The 24,522-nt window shown below is 38.7% G+C and overlaps 1 protein-coding gene across 1 annotated transcript; it reads right to left on the bottom strand.

Annotated features, from left to right (window-relative positions):
* Positions 1–905: 905 nt before the first annotated feature.
* rgmd (RGM domain family, member D) lies at positions 906–24,149 on the bottom strand. The gene is made up of 5 exons (XM_052124000.1): positions 24,078–24,149; positions 11,464–11,501; positions 8,543–8,691; positions 5,947–6,458; positions 906–2,510 (listed from the first exon to the last, which is right to left on the bottom strand). Exons 1-5 carry the CDS (start codon positions 24,126–24,128, stop codon positions 1,821–1,823), a joined length of 1,440 nt encoding a protein of 479 aa, XP_051979960.1. The 5' UTR covers positions 24,129–24,149; the 3' UTR covers positions 906–1,820.
* Positions 24,150–24,522: the final 373 nt, after the last annotated feature.

Genomic DNA, 24,522 nt, shown 5'->3' on the forward strand with positions numbered 1-24,522 from the left:
TAATTTTTCTATTATGACTTCTAAACTGTACAACTGGCCGTTTTCACAGGCAGTAGAATTCCTACATGGCTGTGCTATCACTCAGCAGGGCATGGCTGGGTCTAAGGGTGGGCTAGAGGGGGCATTAGCCCCTAGATTTTCCTCTGACGTCTGACACTCGCCTTTCGGTCCAATGAAGAGAAAACCACTTACCCACTCTAAGGCTACGTCCACAGTAATCCTGATACACTTGAAAACTGCAGTTTTCAAGCGTTTTCTTAAAGTTGTTCATCCACACTGAAACGTATGAAAAATCTAAAATTCCCCTACTCCGCATACGAAAAACCACTGTTCTATGTACGGTCTGAAACTCAATTGTCCTCGTGTTCCATCGGCAGACAGCAATTCCGAGTAAACTTCCTGTCGCCTCTGAATGAATGCGATGTGAAGGTTGTACAAAGTAACATTTATCTTTAACAATGCTATCAAAGTGAATAGCAAGCACAGCAATGCCACTACAACATGGGCTGCCATCTTGTTTGTTATGAGTTGAATGGTCACTTGAATCCGTCACATGACAAAAATACATAATCGTTTTCAGATAGCTCCATTTTCCCTGTCCGTACTGCAATGCAATGACAGCATTTTCAAATGTATCCACTTGGGAGCTCAGTTTTTGCTGTCAAAAATGCTCTTTCAGTGTGGACGGCAGGCCAAAACATAAAGAAAAAGTTGTGTTTGCAAATGACAGCACATTAGTGTGTATATGGCATAAAGACCAGAGTTTTAAGAAGCCACAAATTATTAGTGGCAATGCTGGTCACTTGGGGTTAAAACATTTCACAACTTTTATATTGCTCCCTATATCAATCATCAAGTGTCACAACATTTAAACCAGAAAAATGGCCATGAGATATGGTCACAACTTGTTTGTTTTTTTTTATATGGAAAAACAACAGATTACACAATAAAACACAGATTAGTTGTCTTATACAAACTAAACAAAAATATCTAGCTAGGTGAAACAGCTTCAAAACATATCACATTTAAAACATTATCATCTATACACAGGTAAATGTACACATTATAAAACACATATATACACTCTTTCAATATATTATTATATAAAAACAATACATTTTTTTTGTTTCTTTTTTAACCTTAATACACAGAGCAGCTTGAAGTTTTTTATTTCTTTCTGTCTGGTCAACATGACTGTACCTGTGCAGCTTTATGTATGGATTTTATCAACCCAGAACCAAAATATTTATGGGTAGGTAGCATTTCATGTAGTTGTTGGATCCCGTGTAGATGACAAACATTGTCAGTGAACCTCAGTGCTGCGGTTGGTATATCAGAGTAGACAGTTTGAAGTGCACCTAAGCACCCTACCTGTCCTTTACGATAATAAACCTTCTTGCACTGTCTCGCAATATTTCTTTCACCCATTAGCGAAGTCCTTATTGAAGGTCTCCACTGCTGAGAGCTTAATCTATAATAATCTAAGTGATATGCAGATTAGCTGACTTCATCGTTTCCAGACTAAAGCCCCTCTGTTGATTTCATATTCGGAAAGCCTGTAGTGTTTTGCTGTTATCCCATTTTGAAGAATAAAACACAGCAGGTTTAAATGGAAGTACGATGACTTGGGCCCATTTTCAGGTTGCACGCAAGTGCTGGTTTCATTTTTTTTTTTGACTGATGGACAGCTTTAAGTGTAAAACACAAAATTTTGGCGGAACTATCCTTTAAAGCAAGAGAAATAACCAGGAGGACTTTAAAGCTGAAGGACAGTCCCTTGGTGGATATCGATCATCAATTTGCCATCTTGACCAGCTCTTTCAGTTCAGCAACAGAAGTAGTAGCAGAGCAACAAATACAGAGGGTATAACAACTGCTCCTTTGTTAAAAACAGGTGGAGTCCTGGGTGAACTCTGTTTCAGAGTGCTGGGTGGAAGTGCCTTAAGGTCCTCTAGGGCACCATATGCGGCCTTGGAGAATTCCGGGTCACCTGTCGTGAGAAGATCAAATACACACGATTGGAAGTAAACATCCTCCACCTGTAGCATCTCTCGACACTTAGTGGTGGCACGTTCCAACATGTCCATATGTGCCGAGGGGCCTGGCTGCAGCTCGCCAGGATCCTCCTCCCCATACCACTCACCCATGAGTCGCGGCGGACGAAGACTCTGTTGGCGGTTCAGTATGTGGGCCTTGATGACCTCACTGCGTGGACAGCCATGCAGGCACAGCTGCAGGCCCCCGTTCTCCTCCGCTAAGTCCTCAGGCATGCGAATCGCGAAGGTCAGGTAGCGACCCACCTGACGTACAATGATGGACGTGCCCAGATAGCGAGCGTGGATCTTCACCTGCCGGATCCCCAGACCTCCGCTACCCTCCACTATCCACAGATTGTCTCCTTTCCCACCACTACGCGTACCATCCTGGAATGCAGATGGCAGATCCTCGGTTGTGGCCTGGTAGACCTTCTGCTCAGTGCAGTCATGATAGGACTTGAAGATGACTGTTATCTACAGGGGAGATCAAACAGGAATCAATAAGTAGTAGCTCACACTGACAATCAATCGCATGCAATTGGCTCCTGTTGCTCAACTGGTTGAGCATGGGGCTAATAATGCCTGGGTCAAGGGTTAGAGTCCAAAAGAACACATCAACTGATAAAATGTCTACACTACTTTGAATGCACTATAAGTCCCTTTGGATAAAAGCACCTGTCAAATGTGTAAATGTAGATAAATGGAATTGTTTTCAATTGACTAGGGAATAAGGCAGCTTTATATTTTTTCAGTGGCCTGATTGTTGCTCTAAAAACAAACCAGGCGTGACACAATAAAAGCTCTCTTCCATGTTAATCTGAGTTTTTGTCCTAACCAGCTGTGACCATGATGAGGCGACAGGACGTTTTGTCAATGGTTTGACTGCTGTTTCTGTGGCTTCATGCTTGGTAGGTAGAACTCGCCCACAGTGAAATCTCATTAGTCCAAAATCCCTCTTCGCATTGCTGTATTTAGCATCAAACATGTTCTGAATGGCTACGATTGTGTCGCATTACACGGCTTTAACACTTTCAGTTTGGACAGACAAATTACTTGACACTAGAAACATTGCATAGGTCACATTACATCTAGAGACATGGGACACACTACTGTGAGTTTGTGTCATTATCAGATCTTACCCTTATCAGTCTCATCCCTGACTGTATCTGTCCATAAAATGGCAAAACTAAGCACTAAATCTGATGAGGTAAATTAGGCCCAGAATTAGAATGTGATCTTTGTTGGGGGACTTGATGGCAACATTGATTTTCAGTGCCCCTTGATCATTTCACAGTCGGTCAGTGAGGGAACACCAAAAGTTTCTACGGGGGGCTCTAGGCAAATGTGTGTGTGGGGGGGAAGCATAAGAAGTAAATTACTTGAGGACTCAGGACAAATGACAGATCTCACCACAAGATGGCAGTAGGAGAACAGAGTAAAAAAAAAACAAAGGACCGGATCACTTGGGCTCCACAAATTTCTAGCCTTATAGCTAATGTCATCTGATGGAATCGACTATATTAAACTGAAATTTTCAATGTTCTTTAACTAACTTTTTATGAAACTTTATTTAATCAAGGTGTAGAACATTGAACAACTTTTAATAGATACTTTCAATTTTTGTGTCATTTGTTTTGCAAATAGTAATAAGCCTAAATGCTAAATTGATGAGAAATTCATTTAAAGATATTTAAGCAATTACTCTACATTGTCAGTCCTGTGTTGCAGTAATACTTACTGTGTGTTAACCTTCCAGGAACTAACTGACTGTAACTAGAAAGTAAATAATTCATTTTGGTCTCTTTCTTTTTTGTTTCCCCCACTCTTTGTTGGTAGTCAAAAAATTAAAGACACAACAGCCTCTGGGGGATTCTATTACATTCTTCTGTGTCTGTATTGTAGCCATGGCTGAACAGTCTAAATCCATTCCTATAATAGGAGAAAAAAAGTCCCCAAATGACATCATTGTATGGGCTGACTGTCTGTCTCCCTCAAGCTTTTAGTTTAAGCAGTTTATACAAAACATTTTGGTGCCCAATTTATCCAAAGATGTTGTACAAGTTTGAATTGCACCCATATGGTAATTTGTTATAGATGTTATATATGAGAAGTTTAGTAGTCTGTAGTACTTACAAGCCAAGGTTGCCATACAGTTTAATTTGATCAACATTCAAGTTATTTTTCTATATTTGCTTTTGTTTGATATAAAGGCGACGCACTAACAAATACAGTATATAAAACTTACTCTGCATAAATATATAACCCAGATAGCACATAAATCTTAGCTGTCTTCAGTAGAACGCAAATTAAGATTTTTAGAAGATAGAGCTCTGTCAGGTTCTTATAATGCAAGTACATGGGTGCCAGCATTGGCAGCATAAAAGTAATCCACATGACTGCAGTTGATCAATGAATGTCTTCTAAAGCAAATCAGAAGTTTGTGTAAAGAATAAATTGATAATTGAAACATTAAAGTTTTTTAATGGCAAGTTCACATGAGAATTCGGAAGCACACGCATATAAATACAACAGATGAATGAACATCACGTGAGGCTTTGGTCATTTCAAACAGCACAAACAGTACTGGCACCTATGTGCTTGCATTATAAGGACCTGACAGAGCTCTATCTTCTAAAAATCTTAATTTGTGTTCTGCTGAAGAAAGAAAATGTTCATTTTTGTGTGAACTATTCCTTTAACATCTGCTAAACATCTTAAAAAGATCAGATTTAAAAACATTCTAAATCATATATGCCTCAAAGACATCTAATGAATGTCTTATTGACATCTGAGAGGGAACGTCTCATGGATGTATTGCAGATGAGCAAACAACCTAAAAAATACATTTTCCAGATGTAAGCACACAAATCAAATAGACGTCTGGGTGATGTACGTGTGCTATCAGGGAACATTTTCCTAATATGATCAACTGATTCTCAAACCATGAGTATCAGACTCTCCACTCCAAATGGACCATTTCCCAGTGTTGACAGTTCCTAAACACTGAATAGGTCACCGTAACCATAAGGTTACACAAGGCAACTTATGGGGCTTTTCCACTGCACGGTACAGCTCGACTGGACTCTGCTCACTTTTTAGGGGTTTTCCACTGTGGATAGTACCTGGTACATTTTTTAGTACGACCTCGGTTGAGATTCAAAGCGAGCTGAGCCGATACTAAATTTGACGTCAAAACCCTGCAGATCACTGATTGGTCATAGAGAATCATCACTACCAGCGTCACTGGATTTGCGACACAGGACATCAACCCGCAAGTGGTCAATAAATGAGGTGCAGACGTTCCTCTCATTAGCGACGAATGAAATGATGCCAAACTAAAAAGACTTTCAGGAAGTGTCTCAGCTGTTGGCCGCACACGGCTACCACTGGACCTACCAACAGTGTAGAGAAAAGTAAAAAAAAAAAAACTAAAGTTAAGTCACTACAGAACCATCAAGGACCACAACAGCCAGAGTGGTTCAAACAGAAGAAAGTGGAAGTGGTTCGACAAATGGATGCTATCTATGGCAATAGACTGGTGAGCAATGGGAGGGAGATTACCCTTGTCTCGGCCATGGCGTTATTGGAGTCCACAATGGAGGATGGTACGTTTTGTTACGTTAAATCTATATTCTGCTTGAAAGCTTCACTTTATTTAGTTGACCAGCTACTGGAAAGCTTGCTTCTAAAACAACCAGGCCAATTTAACTGTTACACTTGTGTAAACTTGCCATGCAGCAACTGCTTTATGCAGCACAATGAGCTAGTAGCTAATAGCTAGAGGTTGTGTTATTGTTTATGATCAGTAATGTATAAATAGAGTGTCACAACTATGACGAACAGCCTATAATCCCACCCATATTGAGGCGGCACATAACATGCAGTGGAAAAGTGCCATTATACAACTTACCTTGTTGGTTGCTGTGGCACTGGAGCCTTCAACGACTGGTACATTTGTGACTTGAACTGAAAGGTACCGGTTGTGGATGAGTGGCCAGGCTCCCTCAACCCTACATGTCTGGAACTCATCCCGAAAAGTCCGCAAGTGAGGATCTCCGAATAATCCACAATGTCCATACTTTTTCTGTTGGGCAGCAGGGCCCAAGGCAAGCACCCGACTTTCATAGTTGCACACATCCACCACGGGCGGCCTGGATGTGCTGGGCACTTTGGCCGATGACGTAGGGCCATCGCTGGAGCAGTTATGCTGTGCAAAAAGATCTTTAATACGAAATACAGCAGAGTGGTACACCAAGTCTCCTCTACAGCTACGAGCAGTGCGGCGAGTACACAAGGAATAGGCCCTCAGAGCGATGCAGTAGTCCACATCTGGGAGCACCTCTTCTTGCAGACCACCGGAGGGTGAAAAGGAAGCCACGTACTCCGCATTACAGCGTTGAATACGACATGTTTGGCAGCACACTGTTGGGAATCAAAGAGTATGCATAAAACATAATTCTGGTAGCATGCATGAGTGAAGTGCATTCAAACATGTGGAAGAGTCATTGTTTGGTTGTTGGTTGGTGATAGATGTCAACATTCATAATTAAAGTTCTGAGCCTCAGATCTGTACACAAAACATCTATAACAGCTAAAAAACTGTGTTTGTATACATTCATTGGTTGCACAACATTCTAGCAATATTTCAAACCAAGGAAATATTCCTTGATTTGCATTCCTTCGATTCATTTGTTTTGTGTATAAGATCTAACAAAGGTGTGAAAATAATAACTACTTGATAATAATACAACTACTACTACAGTACTTTCATTGTACAGTAGTTTTAGAAGCCCTTTAGTTTTGTATCATAACATTTGGTATGGTGCGTTTAAGGCCTTACAACAACATATGTGTACACACTTGCATCCAATAGACGTCTGGGTGATGTATGTGTGCTATCAAGTGTTGGGTAAGTCACTATAAAAGTAATTACTAACTACTAATTACATCTTCTAAAGTGTAATTCGATTGCTGTACTAATTACTCAGTCTGAAAAATAATTGCATTACTTATTACTAATTACTTTCTAAAACCCTTATCAAACTTGACCAGATGAAAATTACAAGGACAGACATTAAACTTTTTTTTTTATTTATTCTTTCAAATAAATCATATAAAATCAAATAAATTATTAATGAACTGGCCAAAACATATATTTTAACATTAGATGTTAAATTTAGATTTTAAATTCACTATTGTTTTGTGTAGAATTGTTCTATAGTCTATAAAGTATTTAACCCAATTACAGAGGTACCTGTAATTAAATTACATAAAAATGAAGAGTAATCCCTTACTTATTTTTTTTTCAATGAAAAAGTAATTTAAATACAGTGATTAATCACTCAACACTGATACTATCAAACAAAACTTGTAAAAAACTTAAAGCTGATTCAAATCAGGCTACGTCACAGTTTATGCATAAACCACATTCATATTTACATTTGAACCTGACAACATAGTATGTGATAACTGATTCCCTAATTTTAATGAAGTTTTTTTTATTTTATTTTTTTAAATGCCAGTGGTATGATTTACTCTTCAATGTAGAATCGTTTACAGCAAAAGCATAAAACGTCAAAAATAATTTCTAGAAATTTTATTAAAAAAATACAATAAAAAAAAAATTGAATCCGCCTATAAACATCTGTATTTATTCAACAACCACCAATAATAACAAAGAAAAAATAGTTTTTCAGTCGTCTTTAGAACACACAGCAAAGAGCTGAAATCTAAGTTGGTAGAATGTTTACAATATAAAATAATCGAAATGTAACACTTTAAAACTTCTATTGACAATAACATTGCCATGCGCGTGCTTTTCACAGATGAGGCGGCGGATGAGAGTAACATAAAACTCGATAATCTAGTAAAATGTTGCTATAGCGGTTGTTTCGCAAATAACTTGCATTTATTGTAAATCATTTAAGTCACAATTTCCTCTTCGACACAAAGTCACGGGCTTTCGAAGTAAACAGCCCCAAACAACGACATGGTGGGTAGCTAGCTAGGTTAGCGAAGTCCAAAAGTTTTCGTTAACTAATAAAAAGCAGACCAAACTATGCAATGTGCTGGAAAATAGTACTCATATAGTTGTTTATTTGATGATACAATGGACTAAAAGACTTCAGAAGGTAGGTTTGAAAATACTGTTTACACCGTGTGGGAATTTAAATCGACCTCGTTCACATCATTTCGTAAACACGGTGGAGATTTGCTAGCGAGTTAGCAGCACAACTCTAGTGATGCGATGATCGCCTAGTCCTGAAGTTTTGGCGTTCACTGTGGCCTACAGAAAACCACAATGCGCATTAAATGGACGTTGCATTAATATGAGCGAAATGTATTAAAATGATAACATTCGTTTAAAGATTTAAATATACAAGTTAGATCTTGTGATTCAACATTTTTACTTTACAATGCTCCAAAGTACGCTGGAAAGTTTTCCCAGTAGCGCTCCGAGATGTGTGCATGCCTATAAGAGCTATTAATAGTTATAAATTATTTACCTGGTCGGAGTAACAAGGACATGGAAACCATTAAAAGACAAATCCAGTTCCAAAGCTGCCGCTTAGCCAGGTTGAGAGTGCCGCTTCTCCCCATGCCAATCCATTCAGTTTGCTTGGAGTTCTCCAACTGCTGCTTGTCTGCGTTGAGGCTGCGAGAAAATCGGAGAACTTTTTCAATCCCTTCCTTGGCCACTGTCAGTCAAAGGTAAACTGCTGGAGGAGGGGCTTACAGTCGCCAGACACTTCCAATGAAGCCTGACAAGTGTCCAGTCACGTATTTTTACAGTGCATAGAAAAAAATATGCACATAATAGAATAATATGTAACAGTATATCCATCCATCTCTGTCTGTCTGTCTATGGCCAATCTTTCTATCTATCTTATCTATTTATTTACATTTACATTTATGCATTTTGGCAGACTCTTTTATCCAAAGCGACTTACAGTGCCCTTATTACAGGGTCAATCCCACTGGAGCAACCTGGAGTTAAGTGTCTTGCTCAAGGACACAATGGTGGTGGCTGTGGGGATTGAACCGACAACCTTCTGCTTACCATCTCAGTGCTTTAGCCCACTACACCACCACCTATCTATCTATCTATCTATCTATCTATCTATCTATCTATCTATCTATCTATCTATCTATCTATCTATCTATCTGTCTATCTGTCTGTCTGTCTGTCTGTCTGTCTGTCTGTCTGTCTGTCTGTCACATAACTATTCATATTGAAACAATACTATGACGAATAATATGAATTATTATTATTGTATTTATATTACTCCCCTTTTAAAACTATTTTAGCAGTTTATTTCTGGTTCATTTCAAATATATATTTTCTTCAACTTCACAAACAATTGGGATTGGAAACACTTAGCATTTGGATTTAGCTTAATTTTATGTCCTTGTTTAACACTATTAAATGGAGGAGATGCAGCTTTGACAGATACATGATAAATTAATTAAAAGTGACTAAACAAAAACATTGTATTCTCATCCATAAAATGCATCTCTTTGAACAGCTAAAGTCTGCAGAGCCCATTTTGATATGTAATAAGTAGGCAAATTGAAGGAATGAAAATAGCTCAGCCTTGCCTGGAGGGTTCAGTTTTATGATGGGCTTTAGCATGCTATCCTGTTCTCTTAGAATAATATCATGGTTTGTTGAACTATATTGAGTTGGTTTATGGTTTGATCATGTTAGTAGTTAGTGCATTAAGAGATCTGCAGTTATTAAAAAAGTGAATGCTGCATACAAGCAATCATGAAAAAAGTATTATATCATGGCTGGGTTTCCCAATAAAGTTGTAACTCAAGCTTTAAAGATCATCTTAACTAATGTCGCTCATTAATTTACGATGGAGTAACGCCTGTTTTCCAAACCAGCATGTAGATCGCTTGTTATAAAGCTGAACTTAAGTGTTTAGTTACGGGAGCTGTCCCCCATCCAAATGTGTGGATCACTTTAGCCGTATGTAAAGGTGTTTGACTTTTCAACATGAAAATAAGGTGGAAATACTGACAAACATGGAAGTTGTTTGTAACCTTGTCGAGATGCCGCAATGTATTACCTAACTATTACAGAATTTAATTATAAAAACAATGATGGCTTTAGTAAGATGGAGTTTTAGATGGAGTTTTGTATTGATGCTCAATCATAGAGATTAATGAAAGTGACGCAATAAATGCATGTAATGTGAATGCACGCGATGTGAATCATAAGGGACTCTCATGTAGTCTCATTTTTTTTAGCTGGAAACTGAACAAATGCACACAGAACAGGATTAAAATGATGGCCATCAGTATTGAACTACTCATAGACCTATCTAAATATTAATTGATCATCTGGTTAGAGTTCAAGGTACTGCGTACTTGTAGCCTTACTGCCGTTATGGATCATGCAATTTGTTATTGCCTTGTTTTTGATCCCCTTTTCCCCCCAATTTGGAATGCCCAATTCCCAATACATAGTAGGTCCTCATGTTGGTGCGGTTTCTCACCTCAATGCAGGTGGTGGAGGACAAGTCTCAGTTGCCTCCGCTTCTGAGACAGCCAATCTGTGCATCTTATCATGTGGCTTGTTGTGCATGACACAGCGGAGACTCCCAGCATGTGGAGCCTCATGCTACTTTCCGCGTTCCACGCACAACTTTCCACGCGCCCAATTTAGAGCGAGAACCACTAATCACGACCACAAGGAGTTTACCCCATGTGACTACTAGAGTCACTCAGCACACCTTGGATTCGAACTCATGACTCCATGGATGGTAGTCAGAGTCAATACTCTTTGAACTATCCAGGCCCCCTGTTACTACCATTGGACGAAGAGAGAGAGAGGGGGACTCATTGCACACACGCGCTCTAATGTCGTCTGTAACCATATTTTAATTCTTTATTTAGGCATATTTATTTAAGTTTTAAACTGTGTGGTCACATAATCGTATTATGTACAAGAACATATCATCTTTCTATTGCGATTACAATTATGCTTATCAATAAAGACTAATATAATGTTATACTGTATTATGTGTCTTGCAAATTTAGATACATACATATCACATTGCATGCACAGACTGCGGTGACTGCCTATTGATTTCAGTGCGATTTCTTTCAACACTTTTTAATCCTCTGAAATAGTTTACAATGGCTTTCCAATTATCAAAATATATATATATTTTTTGTTTTATTACATATAATAAATGTCCTATTAGCTTTTATAAACTGAAAGATGCCAGAAAGATATGTTTAATTTGCACTTAATTGACCTAAGAGTTCAGATCTCTCATAAATTTTCAAATGTTTTTACAAACTACTTAGATAACGATTCTTTTGGTAAATGTAAAAAGTAGTAAAAAGTACTACTTAAGTGCTACTAATGTTCTACTTATTGCTTCATGAAACCCAGCCCTTATCTACAGCTTACCATTTGAACTGATTTCCAGGATCCATTGGGACTGTAGCCTAGGAGTAAAACAAAACATACAAAAAAAAATTATTTCAGGTTCTCTAATTTGATTGGACAAGTGGTGTTCCAAGAGTGCTGGTATTTCATATAGTAAAGTATGTATAGTTCATATTCAGTAAAAGCACTGGAACACTTCAATGTATCATTCCACATGTTAGCATTTACTGACAGCAGTGTGTTGGCTTGACTTCTTTCAGAACTATTTTCATTGGCGAGGCAAAAAAATAAACAAAATTACTTTCTAATCATAATTTTTAAATACCGCATCGTTTTTCGTATGGGAACCAAACCAAAATGAACATTATTATTTATTTATTTATTTATTCAGATTTTTTGAATAAATTATTTGAGATATATCAATTTTTATGAAATTATTACATCTTTTGTGCTCCCGGGTCAATTTTTTGGGCATCACTTGTGGCTTTAAACATGATATTATGCAGATATTTTAGCATTTGATTTTTCTTAAAAAATACTTTACTCTCACATACACTTTTTTGACTCAAAATGGGACTGCATCTTGTTTACAAATATGCACAAACATATGCATACAGTCTCATGCACACTCACACATAGAACTGACAAAGTTGATGTAACAAACACAATAAACTGTATCAAAGGAAAAACGGCCTAAAGGGAGGTGTGGCAAATTAAATCCCTTTATTGTCACTCAACCATGTACACAAGTGCAAAAGTCTTGGGTGCAGTTATCATAGCAGTCATGACAGTGATGTGACATACCAATTTGCAATAGGCATCAGATTTACACAACAGAATTGACAAAACTAATTTACACATAATTACAGACAACACAATATACAAATAATAATATACAATGTACAGTATAGAAAACACAATATTCAATAAAAACAATTATAAACTACAATAGGTTGTATGTGCCGTATCAACATTCAGGCTGTCAGTTGATTGTCAGTTGCCAGAGTGTTGTAAAGAGAGTATATAATTTATGACAGACCAGTGTGAGATTAAAAAAAAGTGCAGTGTTGATGTATATTGATCATGAGAGATCAAGAGTTCAAAAGTCTGATTACTTGGGGGAAGAAGCTGTCATGAATTCGGCTGTTGCTGGTCCTGATGCTGTGATACCGCCTGCCGTTTGATAGCAGTGAGAGCAGCCCATGGCTCGGATGGCTGGAGTCTCTGATGATCCTCCAAGTTTTTTTTCACACACCGCCTGGTATATATGTCCTGGAGGGAGGGAAGCTCACCTCCGATGATGTTTCTGGCAGTTCGCACCACCCTTTGCAGGGCTTTGTGGTTGAGGGCGGTGCTATTGCCGTACCAGGTGGTGATGCAGCCAGTCAGGATGCTCTCTACAGTGCTGGTGTAGAATCGTGTGAGGGTGTTGTGGTTCATTCCAAACATTTTAAAGCCTGTGGGGACTACAGACAACGAGAGGGAAAGGTTGAAAATGTCCATAAAGCACCAACCAGTTTGTTCGCTCACGCTCTGATGACACGGCCCGGAATGCCGTCTGGACCTGCGGCTTTACGGCAAGAGCAAAAGTTCAAGTATACATAGTCTGAATAAGGGAAAAATGAAGAAAAGCCCTCAACAGACATAAACAGCGTAAACACACATAAACATTCAGCAGTTATATAAATGCAATAAACAGAATACATTTAGTTTAAAAACATTGTATACAAGTACAGATGTTGTATAGTTGTTTTGATGTTGTTTGGTTGGAATAAGAATGGTTGTAAGGTGTTTTTTTAGCAGTAATGAGTAATTAATATGAAAGTTAATAGGATAATTACTAGAAATTCTCAATTTAAATTTGTGTATAAATTTAATGCAGTTATATTCAAACAAAATTTCATAAAAACCTTAATAAAAAATATATATTCACATGTATCAAACTGTTTTAGCTGTAGTTAATATATATTTTGAAATAATAAATAAAAAACTGACATCCTGCAGTTATAATTTTCATTTTATATGGCAAAAATATGGATCTTTTTACATGTATGAACAGATAAGTTAACAATGAGCTAAAACATGGTTAATTATAAAAAACGAAAACAATTGGATTATGAATGTTTTATAAGCTTAAAACTTAAATGGGTCAAAACTGACCCACGAATGCAAATGGTGTATGCAGTAATGCAGGGTTATATATATATCAGGCTGGAACTGGTGTTGCTCGACAAGCAAGCAGTGGCATGATCTGCGGTGCTCTGAGAACAATGAACGCTCCCATGGACATGCCAATCATGCCAGTCGAGCGCACCTGCGAAACACGAGGGAGAGAAAATGACAAAACAAACCTGTGGTCTTATCAGAACCCTGAGAGTACTTGCCCATTTGTTTGTGGATGGAACGCAGAGGACAAACTCACTGTAGCCCACAGCTGTCTGCAGAGCACTGCCCAAAAACTTGACACAAATTGGGAGCCTATGTCAGAAACCACGTCGACTGGGAGGCCATGAATGTGGAAGACGTGATTATTGACTGCTACCGCTTTCTCCCTCGCTGAAGGTAATTTGGGGATGGTAATAAAGTTAGCCGCTTCAAGAACCGGTCCACTACAGTCAAAACACCTGTCTTGCCATGGGGGGGGGTTACAAAATCCATGGCTATGTGTAGCCAGGGTCTCGAAGGCACTGGCAGTGGTTGGAGGAGCCCGGCTGGGGGTTCACAGGATGTTTTGTTGGTCAGACAAATGGGGCAAGCTCTGACGAAGTAAAATACCTCATGCACTAATGATGGCCACCAGAATCATTGTCTAATAAGTGTCTGGGTACGAGTTGCCCCAGGATGACAAGTGACGTTTGACGAGTGATCCCACTGTAGGACATATGTCCGGACAGATCGCGGAAAAAAAACTAACCTTCTGGGCACGCGGCTGGAGACATGGTGTGGCGTAGCACCGTGCAGACTTTGGCCTCCACCTCCCAGAATACCATGCCCACCATGCAGGGTAGAATGGTATCCGGTGGGACAGTGGATGTCTTTCTGTCCAATTCACAAGTCCCTGGAAGACGGCGGGGGCATTGACCAATCCAAAAGGCATAACCAAATATTCAAAGTGCACCCTATGGGTGTTAAAGGCCATCGTCCACTCATCCACCTCCCTAATTCAGACAAGGTGATAAGGACAGCAATGGCAAAGGATAACAATTCTTTATCGTGATGTCATTCAGCCCCAATAATCTATACAGGGTCTAAGCGAGCCATCCTTCTTCTCCACAAAGAAGAACCCTGCCCCTGCCAGCAAGGAGGAAGGGCGAAGGAGACCGGCTGCTAGAGAATCATTGATGTACCTGTTCATGACCTCCCTCTCAGGAGCCGAGAGCGAATACAGCCATCCCCAAGTTGGAGACATGCCAGGGAGCAATTCGATAGCACAGTCATACAGGTGATGAGGAGGAAGGGTTGCGGCATGGGACCAGCTGAACACCGCCCTCAGATCAAGGTGTGTCGACGGCACTCCGGATAAGTCAGCTGGTTCATCCTGAAACAAACACAAGACTGGACAGGGGAAATAGCAGAGTTTCAGACTCCAAGCAAGAACAGTGTTGATTGACCAATTGATGTGTGGGTTGTGCTTTACCAACCAAGGAGGCCCCAACACTACCGGAGCTGATGGAGTCAGGACAAGGAGGCAACTGTACCGGATGATTCCCGGAGATAAACATGAAATGAGGAATCAAACACTCGGCAGAGCTCCGAAATAAATGTCTGATATGAAGCGCAGCAGGGATGTCGGTTGTCCCACATAGCAGTGCCCCATTCACTAGCCCTACTGGTGAAGAGTGTAATGACACAAGCCACCTTAATGGTGTCCTAGGCGAACATGGAGGGTTGCAACGTAAAGAACAAGGAACATTGTGAGATGAATGCACTGCAGGAGGAAACCTCCCACAGAGATTCAGGAGTCGGAGATGGGCGGAGCTGTTGCACATAGGAGGAGAGATCAGCGAGACATGAGGCCATCGCCTCCAAAGCCTGGTTAGCGGCAGCGATCTGGTCTTCCTGACATCCCAGCAGAACTCCGGAGGGCGGAGCGAAGAGTGGAATCCTCCGCTGGTTCCATGTTGTGGCCAGATTATTTTGTAATGTGTAGGTGCTGGACAGAATGACTCAGGAGCAGAAGTAACAGTTCCAAAAATATTTATTAATAAAGTCAGTAATACACCACTGGTGTTGCTCAACAAGCAATCAATGGCATGATTGACGCCACCTTGAGAACAATGAACGTTCCCATGGAAACGCTGATCATGCCAGTCGAGCACGCCTGCGAAACACGAGGGAGAGAAAATTACAAAACAAACCTGTGGGCTTACCAGAACCGTGACAATAATAATTACCTAAATATTTCTTCTGGAAAGCTGGCTGCCTCCATAAAGTCAGGCTTATATGTGTATTGATACTACAGAGGCATCATTCAGAAACTGGCCAGTGAAGCAAATACCTCATTCACTCAGGTTGATGGATGAGTTAGCCCCTTACATGCACCTCATGCCAGTAGACAGTTTGACAAGGCTGATGGGTGGAGAAAGGCCCCTTTCTTTCCCTAATGTTTGTGAGCATATTACATTGCATGAGCCAGCAAATATACATATTCCTCTTCTTGGACAAGAAGGGAGCGAGTCAATTACGGAGATGAATCAGGCACAAGAAAGGACAAGACAGAGAAGAGAAAGGAACAGAAAAAGAAAGAATAACCCTGAACATTTCTCCTGACACTGACTCACTTGTTCTTATACAATAGTGGAATGAGGTCAGTATGGTAAAATTAGCCATCCGCTTCATGGCAGGACTGAATGCCAGGCCAGTGAGAGGGGACGGAGAGTCTCCATTTGAGAGCTGGAGAAACCAGAAAAATAAAGAGACTACATTTTTTGGTCATCAAGTGTGATTAAGTATTGGGAGTAGAGGAGAAGAAGGTCATTAGCTAAAAGCTCTGAACTCCTGCTTAGGGTAAACTTAGAAAAAGAAGTGGAATGGAATGGGATTACTACCACCGATCAAGAGACTGAGGCTAAGAACTCAAAGCTGAAGTGTAATTTCTATGGAATAGCAGAAATAACTATCATTTTCATACAGGTTTGCTGAACCGTCCCCTATTGGTCAACAAAACAGATACATAGTTCCACCCCAAACTTATGACATCTGTTAAGCCAATGTTGCAGTGTTGGGTACCACACTTTTTTTTTTTTTGGGGGGGGGGAATCAGCCTACTTTCCAAATAGGCTTTCTTAAAAATGCCTCTGCATATTGAGCTGGGATAGGAAAAAGTATACACCTTTAAGAAAGAGATCGCCTTAAGTTTTATTCATGCAATAAATTGAAGCTGGATGCAAGAGTGAAAGACAGAGAACCAGAAAAGTGACAGAGGGAGAGAAAGAAAGCAGAAATAGGGAAGAAAAAGAGGAAAAGGGATTGGGTTTCCACTGACTGTATGTCTGGGCAGCTCCATATGGTCCTCATTAAGGTGTTCACTCTGTGGGAGCAGCTCCACACCATACTGCTTGTTTTTGTTATTAGGCCCATCACATTTTGGCATGGAGGTGGCTAAAATATGGGGCCACGGATGGTTCTAGCCTAGTTGCACATAAATGGTTTTGCTTCATGATGCAGATTTTAATTTGAACATCAAGTAACAATCAAACGCAGCACCGAAATGTTTAGCGTGAAAAGTATCATAAATGTTCTTAAAATCAAACATGACATTTATTAATATTATCAAGAACTGCATAGACCTAACAATAATCTAAAACTATCCACTCAACATTTTGTAAGTTGAATAGGAAAATATAGCAGTTTACTCGCAAAAGGCAGTGCATAATAGTGATTGTACAACAGGTAAGGGGGGTTCTTAGGCATGACGTGAAACAATTGCAACAGCAATATGATAAAACACAACAATATTAAAAAAATAGTTTAATAATTTATTATTAATAATAATTATAATAAACCAGAGTTTCTTAAAGATGTATTGCTTTTACAGTGAGGGAGCACCTGTTGAGCCATATCACTGAGCACTTTATTGGGAACACTATGGTCCTAATTAAGTACCCAACGTGGTCTTCTGCTGTTGTAGGCCATCCGCCTCAAGGTTCAACATGTTGTGCATTCTGAGACGCTATTCTACTCACTACTGTTGTACAGAGGGTTTGTCTGAGTTACCATAGCCTTTCTTTAAGCTTGAACACATCTAGCCATTCTCCGTTGACCACTGTCATCAACAAGACATTTCTGTCCGCAGAACTACCGCTTATTGGATGTTTTTTTTATTTTTGGCACCATTCTGAGAAAACATTAGAGACTGTTGTGCATGAAAATCCCAGGAGATCAGCAGTTACAGAAATACTCAAACCAGCCCATCTGGCACCAACAATCATGCCACAGTCGAAATCACTGAGATCACATTTTTTCTCCATGTTGATGATTGATGTGAACATTAACTGAAGCTCCTAACCTGTATCTGAATGTTTGTATCTGAGTTGCACTGCTGCCACTTGATTAACTGATTAGATAAACCCATGAATAAGTAGGTGTAGAGGTGTTCCTAACAAAGTGTTCAGTGAGTGTATATTTAGTTTAAAAACAAATAGATTATATTTTAATAGAAAACAATACAACAGTATACATTTTAATTAAAATATCATTTATTAGGAAAAAAAACTGCATCACTGTTGCAGTATTTGTTTAATAATTGACAATTTTGTAAATTGATTAAAAATAAAAAAAAAAAACTGCAAAATTGTTGTGTACAAGACAGGGTCCAAATATTGTTTTAGAATTAGCCATATTACCAAGTGACAGATTAATTTGCACTAAAATACTAAAATAGTTTTATTGGATGCATGGTCGGGTATAAAGACGGGTATGTATCCAATGTAATAGAAACTAAACAAGGCAGATCACACAACACGGGACCTAACAACTGGTAAAATAGAGTGTGGCGTTTGTACAGCCAAGACGGTGTTTGCATTGCGGTTTAATCAAGGTTAAAATCTTAATTGAGTTAAGTCACCCACATCATGTCTCTCACAGTACTAAAAACAGCATATCAAAATAAAAATAGTATTAATATTGGATATTAAGTCTTTTTAGGCATAATGTATCTACACATGTAGGTTTCTGTATTCTCTTGTGGTCTACGCAGTGTTGTCAGCTTGAACTGGTCCATAATAGCTTGATGAATTAACTGTGTAACTTTTTAAATAATCTGGGGAAAAAAGTGGTATTGCTAAAGCAGACAGCAACTCTAACAGTAAAACAGTTAAACAGCACATATGTATTATTATTGATTGAAATACATTCTTTTACAGCATTTGTCCAACATTCACAATAGTCAACCATGCACAATAAAATATCAGGATATTTTGGGCAGTGAAATATTTGGTTTATAATTTAATTATAGACTATAAAATAAATGTATTATTCGATGACAGGGTTTGTGTATGAAGCTAAACTTCATGTTACGAGCTAAATTTAGTTGGTTATGACATTTTTATTTTATATTTTAAAAATGTGTAAACTACCGGGTAACTTATGCACGTTTTTTTAGCCTACATCTCTGATCATTTTGAATGACAATTCTGTTAAATTTATGACTTTGGTTGGTATGTAAAGATTTCAGACTTACTGTACACCAACACGGCTGCCGCTCAAGCAAATATCAATTATTATCATTTTTGTTTTATCTTCTGCGACAGTTGCTGCGAGATGCACATGGACACATCAGGGATTTAGGTACACAAGGAACACGCAGAACTACCCTGCATTGTGCGGTTTCCCACAAATTAACTAGAAAATCATGTCCGTGACATCATGGCCCTAATATTTTCAGAGGGCTTTTCCAGTGTTTTTGGATGTAGCAATTGCAGTCACATCGTGAGATGTTAATTCTCAGTGAGTGCTAATTACTACTGTGTTGACTCATTTGTATTTTCTGTATTTTCCCAAATCAGTCGGCAGATATAGAAAAAAGCTTCAGGAAGAAATCTCAGTATTGACTATTATTTCTTGAGATAGGGATAATTTTAAATAAAACTAAATTAAATTGAATTGACAAATTGAAAATGAAGTAGAAATGAAAACTAAATTAAAACATAATGACTTTGGTTGTCATGGCTAATGCAGTTTTCACCTTCTTTAGTCTATGTTTGAGTGGAGGGGAAAAGCAACAGATAATTGAAATATTATCAGAACACAATAAGAATTGTTGAAGGACAGTTTTGTCTTCATACACCTAAAGCATATGCTTTCATTCTGAAACCACTTTGAAGCTTGTTCAGCAGGATACTAATTAGAAATGATATATGTGAAAGGCAACAGGTGTTTTTGTTATATTTATATTGACAAACTGTTTTCTTAGTTGTGAAGTTTAAAATAAGCTTAAAATATTGATTGAGACTCGGCCTGTCATGAACTTGGTCTTGAGTCTGACTAAGCCCCTTTTAGACTCGGACTCAACTCTGATTCGATTGTGTATAGACTCAGACTTGACTCTGACTCGACTAAGGTGGACTCGAACCCAACACTAGTGTGGGTTGAGATGCACCCGAAGAAAGCATTCTGTCCTCACCTTTAAAGTTGATAAGCCTATTTATTTTGTATGGAGCCCCTTGGAGGATAGGGAGGGAATTTATTTTCTGAAATAGATTGTGTTTCTTCACAATGGTTTTGGATTCCCTCAATGTAAGTTTTGCATTCCTTTCAATTATTTTGAGTTTCCTCTCAAGCGCTCCCTTCTGCTGTTTTCTGGATTTCCTCAAAAAAGCTTTATCCATCACTTATAAAAATTAACCATTTTGTTTCTAAATTAACTATAGTTTACAGCTATGGTATTTGTAGTAAATCTAAATCCACAAAATGTACCATTGTTTAACAACAGTAAACATTTAGTAAACTATTTCAGAAAATAAATTCCTTCCATGTCCTCTAAGGGCTCTGCAATTTTGATATCCTATCCTAACTCTGCACAATTTTATTATTAGTTACATTTAGTATCCTCAACCCTACCAAAGAACACCTTTGCTGTTGCCACCCACCGGATGAGAACCACTGCTTTATACATCTTCATCATTGCTAAGTCTAGTGCCACAGCAACTGTCCAGCAGCTGATACTGAGCAACTGTGAGAAATGAGGGCTTAAAATGTGCTTACCCACACTATGGAGCTAAAATTAACCTTCTCTCAGTAGTGCATTTGTGAGTCAGAGTTGAGACATTTCCATCGTTGGTGACAGAGACTTGGTGCTCAGAGCAATTACCATAGATAACAGTGATAGAAGTGTGTGCCTATAAGAGGCTGCCACTGATAGTATCAATGCTCAAGGATCCTACTTAGCCGCCTTGATTGATGCCTGACTGAACTCTAGGGGGTACGAAAAGGAAAGGTGTTTGTGGGCCTAAAGTGGCTCGATTTCTCCTCGAGAGTGGATGTGTATTAATTTTTAATGGCTACGCTTAAGGTACATTTAATAGCATTATTAGGGAGTAGTTCACCCAAGAAATTACATTTCTGTCATAATTAACTCACCCTAATGTCGTAAAGAATCCATATGACTTTCTCTCTTCTCCAGAACACACACAAAATAAGTTTTTGAATGAATATCCTGATGAGCTTCTTTAATAGCCTTGTAATAATGCCTTGTATTGAAAAGTTGGACCAGTGTATTCATTCAAATTTCTCCTTTAGTATTCCACAGAAGAAAGTTATTAAACAGACTCGATAGACTGAAAACATAGAATTGTTCACACCTAATGTTAGGTTCTAGCTCTGTCTGCTTCCCTTAGGTAATTCGATTGCAAACACAAAATTCTCTTTTTCTTTCTCACTCCCCTTTCAGAGCTGTTTCCTTCACTCAAGAGATGCTGTTGACATAGTGTTAAGCTCAGTTCTTTTTAAAAAGATAAACACACTAGTAACCTTAGATTCAGGGTCATGAGGTCTTCTCAGTTTGGTGAAGACAGATAGTGGAAGTAAACAAAGCCAGAATGTGGAGAAGCCTTAGATCTCTTCCTAAGAAATGCTAAGCTTAACCAAAGCAATCTTTGGGATCAACTTTTAGCTGCTTCCATCCATACCTGATAATTTGTGAGTCCAAAGAGACTCTGTGGTTAAACTTTAGGTTTCCGATTAATAGTCTCATAATTCTTCTTTCAGCTTTTGTTACGCTGTAATAAATGATTACACGCAAATGACCTGACCCTTAAAATGTTTTTTTTTTTGTTGGTATAACCTAATGTATTCAGGTTGTTTTAGTCCACCAAACAGAATTTCAAAAATAAAAAAATCTTACCCGAATACTCCCCCTGTCTGCTGTTGATCAGACAAATAAATAGCTCTGCCTTAAACTCATGTCAATGGTTGAAGCATTGGTGCTATTTTAAGCCCAAAGAATACTTCGGTTTTCCATGTGCTGCTACATCTCTTGCGCAATTTCTTAATTAGCATAGAGTCTTTGCAAGTCGTGGGCGCATGTGCCTGGGACTAACTTTACTAAAAGAGTATCACAAAGCAGTGGTAGTGCGTATGTGATAAACACATCCATATAGGCTCACGGTCAAAAGCGTATACAATACTTCGAAAGGCTGAAGGCAAGGGAATACATCGTTTTTCCACTCGCCATTCCATCTTTCACACGGTCAAGTGCTCAGCCTTTCAAAGTATACTCTTTTAACCACTAGCCCATATGACCATAGAAAAACTAGGCTGCACATGCACAATCTACATGTATTGTGGCTGAGACGTACCGATACATGGAAAACCGAAATATCCTTTGGCATTGAGCGTTCCACCATGCATGAGATGAAACAGCACACAGAAAAATTAAGTATTCCCCTAATCTTTAAGGTGGTCCGGCAGCTCAAACAAACAACAATATTTTTATAGTGCCACAGAAACAGTATTTATATTTTTTAAATAAATCAACCTTCGAATGGCTCATATACTGTATCTCTGCGTATTAGGCTAGGATAGAAGAAGGTATAAGTGCAAAAGTTGCACACTTCTGTTTCAAGTACTACTTTTGACATCTAAAAGCAATGAATGCTTTTACAGTGTACCATTTTCAAATTGAAGTGTGTGGACAGAAATATCTGCTAATATTAGCAACAATGGTCTGTACCATACTGAAAATGGCAGCCCATTTGCCAAATGTTTGAATTACAAAAATAATGGACGTTCAGTTAATGACTTTTTAGAGGAACATGACGTCTTTTCAAACATTTTTGCTCAAGTACAAAGTGTAATAACTGATGTGAGAGGAGAAGAATGCAAGAGGGAAGCAATGAAAACTCCTAAAGTTCTCCCTCTCTCTCTCTTTCCCTCCCACAACACCTGCTCAGGCTCTCATTTCAAACCCCTCAGCTGTGGGATCATTCTATGGCCAAATAAATCTGTGGAATCAAACGTGACTCCCACTCCCAGACCTCCTAGTCCAGCTCAGAGCTCAAGCCATGAGAACACATTGCAACATAGCCTTCATCAACCAAAGTGCAGTATTCATCTGTTAAACATTTTGGTATTTTCCAATAGCCCCTGCATTTGTTTTACTGTTGCCCAAAGTGAGAAAGTCTGACACCTCTACCAGCATCTTCTCATTGGATGGCTATGGTGCCCCTCCTCCAGCTTTTGGCTGGGAAAATTTACCAAGCCTGAGAAGTAGGGCTTGATTTCGATTGGGAATCAAAAGTTGACTCCAAAGTTGAATTGATTCTGCTCAGGGCAATGGCATGATCTTTTATCATTCATACTATTGGTCATAAACAGTGGGAAGTATGCTTTATTTTGCACAGTTTTATGTAAGATTCCACTTTGTCACACGTTTTGTTCTTGAGAATTGAAAAACAATTAGTCTACAGATAACTCTTGGAATAAAATCCATCAATTCTGAGAACCTGGAATCGGAACAAGAGTCGATTCTGAAATTTCTGGAATTGAACATCCCTACTAAGAAAGGACAAATTGCTCTTCAATGACCTATGACAATAGATGTCTACCTCTACACAAGTCACATTACAAAAAAAAACCTCACTCAAAATTCACATAAAAATTGAATATATATTCGGTATGGTAACATACAGCTGCCATACCGAATATATTCTGCAATAATGACAAATGCAAATTTTGTAATTGTCTATTAATCCAAACAATACTGTATAAATTCACCGAACTGATTATTATTCAACTAAGTTTAACATAAGGACACTGTCAAATTAAATTACAGACTATCTTGCTAACATTTGTTGATATTGAGGAATTAGCTTGTTTTATTATTATAAACTGAATAGCAGATAATAAAGAATGTATTAGCACATCCTCCAGTATCTGACAATGACATTTTCAGATTACTCTACAAAAATCCAAATTGACTGTGTTCTTCTGCGGCATTCAAACTGTTTTTATGTTAAGGAAGTCCAATACACATGAGAGAAAAGTCACTCTTAAAACACAACACAGCACCAGGCAAACCAGTTTTACTATAGTACTTTTAACAAGCAAGGGTTCACTCTAAGTGCCAGTATCAAGTTACATGAGTAACGGCATTGCTAGTCCCAAACCGAATGGCAGAAAAATGAAATGGAACTTACCTCTGATTTTTGTGACTGATGTGCATGTGGCATGGTCGTGTAAAACTGCATTTTACTGAGAGAAGTCTGTTAACCGCTGTTCCCTAGCCGACTCTACCAGACAACTGTGTCCAGCTTTGCTTGACAAAGGGAGATAGCTATGAATTAAAGCACATGACAACAGCTGTCTTTTTAAAGAATCGGCACTTTGATTAGGGTTGTTTGTAGTTAAGCGATGTTCTCTAATTCCAGCATACTGTATTAGGGATGGGTTAGTTGGAAATAAAACCTACACACTAACATGCTCTCAAACATGCACACACATATATACAATTATACACATTCAAAGGCTTTGACAACATATGTTGTCTTTGGCTAGAGTCCCATATTCTCCAGTGGTCAGCAAGACAGTGTGGTCTATGGTAAGGCCATGGTCTTACAGCAAACATATATAGCTTTGATAAAT

Source organism: Xyrauchen texanus, chromosome 50, assembly GCF_025860055.1.
Source record: "Xyrauchen texanus isolate HMW12.3.18 chromosome 50, RBS_HiC_50CHRs, whole genome shotgun sequence".
NCBI lineage: Eukaryota > Metazoa > Chordata > Actinopteri > Cypriniformes > Catostomidae > Xyrauchen > Xyrauchen texanus.